The 6,107-nt window shown below is 36.4% G+C and overlaps 1 protein-coding gene across 1 annotated transcript in view; it reads left to right on the top strand.

The window, feature by feature from the left end:
• Positions 1 to 3,812, top strand: part of TMEM18 (transmembrane protein 18) — a 7,016-nt gene extending 3,204 nt beyond the window's left edge. Inside the window, exons 4-7 of the mRNA XM_009999252.1 lie at positions 64 to 181; positions 2,449 to 2,503; positions 3,539 to 3,632; positions 3,723 to 3,812. Of these exons, the coding sequence (XP_009997554.1) occupies positions 64 to 181; positions 2,449 to 2,503; positions 3,539 to 3,632; positions 3,723 to 3,812 (357 nt within the window). The remainder of the gene's footprint in view (positions 1 to 63; positions 182 to 2,448; positions 2,504 to 3,538; positions 3,633 to 3,722) is intronic.
• Positions 3,813 to 6,107: the final 2,295 nt, after the last annotated feature.

Below are 6,107 nucleotides of genomic sequence, written 5' to 3' on the forward strand. Positions count from 1 at the left end.
ACCCCCGCCGCCCGGGCGCCCCCCCGGCGGCTGTCTGAGCGCCTTTCGTTCCACCCGCCGCAGACGGACTGGTCGGAGCCGTGGCTGGTGGGCCTGGCTGTTTTCCACGTCTGCTGCTTCCTCCTGACGTGCGTCTCTTTCCAGAACTCCCGGGTGCAGCTCGGGCACTTCCTCTGCATGGGTGAGTGGTGTGTCCGTGCTGCCCTGAGCGGGCACGCGGGTGAGGAGGGCAGGTGCGGTGCTCAAGCTGCTCATGCTGCCGAGTAGCTGGTTGTGGCCCCTTGCCCTTGTTTTTTTCATGTGCTTACACATCACGTGGTTTTATACTTTGCAGCGGATAAAGTGCATTCAAGTTAGTGTTTCTCTTGTGGCAGGACACGTGTCTATACACGATAAACTATTATAGAGGCTGATGAGAGCTATAAATACATATTTCTTTTGTTTCCAGGACTGTACGAAGTAGTGACTTAAAACTGTGGCCTCAGCAAGGGCTAAAGTAAGGTTTCTGCTTGGTAAACGTAGTGGGTATCACAGCTTCCTAATAAATGGTTGCTGTGCTGGAGAAGCAGAAAAGAAATGGGCTGAGAGCCAGCAGTTGCTTCCTCCTCTGCCTTATTCCAATGCTGCAGTTCAGTGAGTATGATCAGCTTTCACCTGGATTCAGTTCTGCAGCAGATTCACCATATCCCCCACTGACAGCTGCAATAATGGAACAAGGAAACAGCAGGATTGATTCTGTTAAGTTGCAGTACCAGCATTGGGCTTCAGCCTGAGAATCCACAGTGGCTTTGCCTACTCAAAGCTGCAGCTTTGTGGCTGACAGTCTGAACACTTAGAAGCTTTGCTGAGGCTGTATGTTTTAATTAAGAAGGCATGGATTTGGATTTTTTCCATTAATTAAGAGCAGTGCCTTGGTTCTAGCCATGGGTGGATTTTTGGTTGAATTGGTTTCTTTACATGGTACTTCAGTTCTGTCATGATTGCAGTTGAATAAGTTTTGCAGGCAAAAAGCCACTTGAAGACTATGTTGACTGTTAAAAATATTGTTTAGTGAACTAGTCCATTTGGGAGAGGAATCATAGCTTCCTCAAAACTGCAAATACTCAAGTTATTTAAAGCTAAGGTTTCAATAAGATTAAATATCCCAAAAAAGGAATCTAGATATCTCAGTAATTCCCAACTGTTCACTTGCAACTGCGGTGTAAAATTATTCTGGAGGGCAAAATAACAATGTTCTGTTTATCAGGCCTGGAATATACAAGAATATAGGGTTTTCTTTCTGAAATTTTGTATTAGACATAGATAATTTCCAGTTTCATGCTGTTTACTTTAGACTGTCTGTCTAAAGTATTCCCAGTGTTACTAACAGTAGTTTCATGTACCTGCATTGGAAAATGCAGTGTAACTGACCAATGCTGGCTTTTTTAACCCAAATATGTTAATTTGCTGTTCACAGGAAGAGTGCATACAAATACCCATGTTGAATGCAAGCCTTGTTTGTACTTGAAAAACTGCACCACTTTCAATATATCTGCAATATAAATAACTCTGTATTGTAGATAGTCGGAAATAGCTGAGGAAATCATGGAATTGTCACATTGGTTTACTGTGGCAGTGGAGCAGCAAAGGAATGTTCATACTGCGCAGTGCCAAGCACAGATAAGCCAGATAATGGCAAAATGATACAGCAGATTGTATTGTCATGGCACTCCTCAATAGCACCAAACTAGCTAGTTAATTGCATTGAGCACATCATCTTTAGTCACTGAATCATTTTTTTTGCTTCACTTCTTGTGAAAAATAGAACAAGGACAAACTTTGAATTTTGTAATTTTATTGTTTTTCTGTTAAAAATGTGATTGCACTCAGTTTCTTACTGTCTTGATGGGTTCATATTTCATGTAATTATTGATCAAGAACATGCAAGTTTTCACCTGATTGCAGCAGGCTACTATACACCCATTTGAAGTTTGTATTTTACCAGACTGGTTACATGCAATTAGTACCCCAACTTTGATTAGCAATGTTAGGTACAGCAGTGTGACACCAGAACCTATAAAATGATAACTTAATTACATATCACCTTGGGAGAGAACTGGCATTTCTTTTTACAGACAACCTAGAAACTATCACCAAGAAGACTATTGGAAAAAAATACTGGTTTTTTATTATTTTTATTTTTTATTCATCAGTTTGCTGAGCTTTTCCTATAACCTCAGATGAGCAGGGTTTTGTTTGTAATATAGTGGGTATTTTTTGTGATCACCTAATACATCTTGGTAACTATTTGGGACATTTAATTCAGTATTGACATTTAATATTTAATAGTACAAAATCTAGTTTGATCAAGGAATTCTAATGTCTACTATGTATACATCTTTAGTATACAGGACAGAACTGATGGCAGTTTACTTAAAAAAATTGAATCTAATCTTTTTCTTTGTACAGTGGGCTTAGTGTACTGCGCTGAATATATAAATGAATTAGCAGCCATGAATTGGAGGTAATTGTTTTCACTTTTGTTTTTGCATATAAATGAATGTTCTTCTGAAAGGTTTTTTATTTTGTATCATTTCCAGAAAACATTAATTTAAACAGTGTCACTTGTGCCTCATCAGTAGAACGTGATGGCAGAGGATCTGTCTCATTGATTGATACAAGACTTTTGAACAAAACCATACAGTTCAACATAGTTATCACTTATCTTATAGGAAAAAGTAATTTCTAATAGCTGGCATGTGTTGATTTTGCTGCTTAAAATAAATGTTTATATGGATGGTTGCTATTAACTATTCAGAGAACTAAGAGAAAAGCAGAGTGGAATGATTAAGAGGGTGTGAGCTTCAGTGTGGTGTGGTTTTTTTAGTTGGGTTTTCTTCAGTAAGCTATTAATGTTTGATCAGCTGATAAGTACCACTTCTCAAAAATAACACTTCTATTTTATGTACTTATATGCATAAAAACCCCTTAAAATTAGCCTGGTTTACTAGGCTTGTATACCAGAATTAAACGGAGAGCTTATTTTCGTAACCACTGAACTAACCTTTCCATGATGTAACTAGAAATTATGTGAATAACAGTGCTTTATGCAAGCATCTAGTTGTAAGTATTTATGTTCCAGTTTGGGCATACATGGCCTAAGTTACAGCTTTGCTGTTCATTAGAAAATAAAACAGAAACAATGTAAGTAACCAAAGTATTAAAAAAAGTCATTTCAGACACTTGAGCATATCTGATGCACAAATACGTGAACTAATGTAGTCACACTAGGAAGTTACTTTATCTGTGGCTGATTTTATTAGGTTTTCAGCAGTGAAACCTTAAAATAAAACTGGTATTTTAATAAATATTAATAACTAATGAGACACTGACTGTGTCTTTGTTGTGACTTAGACAGTAGAATGTTGACCTATGCTTGTGGATCTCAAGAAGCTGGATAATCTGTACAATGTCCATGTTTAATAGTTACCATGAAAGTCTGGTATTATGTGAACAACACTGAAGAAAGACTCCTCTTATTTTTCTTTATTTCTTTCAGGCTGTTTTCTAAATACCAATACTTTGATTCAAGAGGGATGTTTATTTCACTAGTATTTTCAGCACCACTGCTAGTGAATACTGTTATAATTGTGGTATGTATATGTTCATTTATGTGTCTGCTTCTTTCATTAAATTAATAAAGTGTATATAGATAAGTTCAATTTTATTTACTTACTTTTCAGGTCACCTGGGTTTATAAAACTTTGAATGTAATGACTGAACTGAAGACACTACAGCAGAGAATGAAAGCAAAAAAAGAGAAAATTAAGTGAAAGCACCTAGCACTATTTTTTTTAAATTGTAATAATACTCATCCAGGTAATCAGTCATGTCGTTATGCAGAAACAGCTATGCTTTTGTGTCTGATGTGAAGAGGACTTTGCAACCTGTGACCATGGTCAATGAGATACATTTAAATTGGCTATGAAGCTGAGAAGCCCCATCTTAACAGGTTGTAAGATAGTTTTCCACCATTTAGTGGAAAATCACATAGTTTTACTGCTAGTATCAGTGAGAAACAATCTTCCAGTCTGTTTCCATTTGCCTATGTATTTTTTAACCATGTCTTAATTGTGTGATTATCAAGTATCCAGTCTTCTGCTGCTTAAGCCAGTTGGAGCAGTGTTGTGAATTCCAGTAAATTAAGGATTGTATTCAGAGTACCTCAGGAATACATGCTTCTATGAAGCATTTAACTTCTTTATAAATCAAGTTTCATAGTTCCTGTGTTTAGTGTGCACCAGTGGCATTTTGTAAATAAAATTACCTCCTCTATCATAAACTTGAGTTAATTTGAATAATTTTAAATTGGATTTTTCTCATAAAAAATCCCAGTTTGGTAAAATTTTGTGTAAGTAATTCAAAACTATCTCTCTTTTTTTGTTTTTCACTTATCTTACGTTTCATTATTTTAATAATATTTTTTTTATGTACAAGTGAGTGGGAACCAAATGTTTAAGACTAGTGAAATTCCTTTGCTTTTAATTGGGAGACCTTAATTTAACTTGTTTGCAAAAAGTGCCTGTTTATGCAGTTTGGAACATGCATACAGAAGCGGTGGTAGCTGCTCAGTTGGATCCTTTGGGAACTCAGATGAGAGAGAAGTTATTTGCACCTGGTTCTGTGTATCTCACAGGCAGTGTCTCAAATCTTCAGCCTTCCTTTACGTGTCTTTCCACAACAGTTTGAAGTTGGGTTTGATTGCTGTGAAAAAGTTTGATACTAGTTTCCAAGAATGAGAACCTGGAATTCTCTATTTTTCTACATCCACCTCTTTTTAATCCTATGAATCTCATCATTCTAGACAAAATGGAACAGATCTAATTAAAGGAATTTGAATGTCTAATCTTCAGGAATATTTGCTAGCTTAGTAGATACATATTTTGGATATCCCTATCTCCCATAAAAGAACAATTATCTCCCAAGGGCACAGAAGGTCTTGAAGTCTCCTGCATCCTTGTGTGTATTCTAAAAGAACTTTGAAGAACAGTTTTACTACCTTTCATCAGCTGATTCTTTAAAGAAGGGATTTACTGTAGAAAAGTTATGCTAGCTGGTGATCTGCTGTGGCTGGGAATCATAAATGGAGGAAGTGTCTATGGAGAATTACTTTTAGAGAATCATAAGCTCAGATCTTGATCTCTGTTTTCTATAGGAACTGGCAATGGAGTAGTGATTCTTTGTGTGAACAAGATAGAAAAGAATGCAGCTGTAATGTAGAGAATGTTCTGTTTCTTTAATACAACTAAACATTTCTGCTTTTATTGTAAGCTTGACTGAAAAATTAATTTTTCATTATAGATGAACACCATTTTTATAATTAGTAAGTTATATTTCTCTGTTTAGGAAAAATCACAAATTGTCTTTATAATTTTTTAATATTTTTAAATATTCTTAAAATACTGTAACATGTTTTAATAGGATACAAGTATTGATGATTTTCTGTGTGTCAGGGGATGAGAATGTACAGTTAACCAAACTCGCCACTGGATGTCACTATGTCACATACAAAAGCTGACTCAAAGTTTTCCTTTTATTCCTGCTCCCTAGAGCTTTTCACTGTAGCTTCAGAGATACTTTGCAGCATTTCAGAATGACCAGGAAGGCTTGGACTGTAGCCTCTGAAAGCATCAACTGCTGAGCTCCGTAGTACATCTCCAGTTACTTTCAAATGTTTATTGACACTCTTGCTTTTTAAATTAAAAAGTACTTCATGTAGCAGTGACGGTGTGCACATACACTTCTAGAGTTAGGACTGTGGGAATATGTTGTGGTTTAGAGCTTTCTAATGCAGCATAAATAAGTATCCCTTTTGCATATGCCTACATTTAATATGGAGGATCCTGTCTTCAACCAATTAAAAAGAAATGTAGCAACAAAAAACATTTACATTATTGTGTGAACAATAGGCAGGGAAGCTCACTGAAGCAGTCTGATTCATGAACTGACAGAGCTTATGCATGTCTTCTCTTTCTTTGTGATTTACCTTTGCATAATGCAATGTTACCAAGTCTGTCCTTAGTATATGAAGTAGCTAGCAGTTACAGTCATGGTTGAGGTTCGCAGTG

This window comes from Chaetura pelagica, unplaced genomic scaffold (genome assembly GCF_000747805.2).
Source record: "Chaetura pelagica isolate M959 unplaced genomic scaffold, ChaPel_1.0 scaffold90, whole genome shotgun sequence".
Classification (NCBI taxonomy): domain Eukaryota; kingdom Metazoa; phylum Chordata; class Aves; order Apodiformes; family Apodidae; genus Chaetura; species Chaetura pelagica.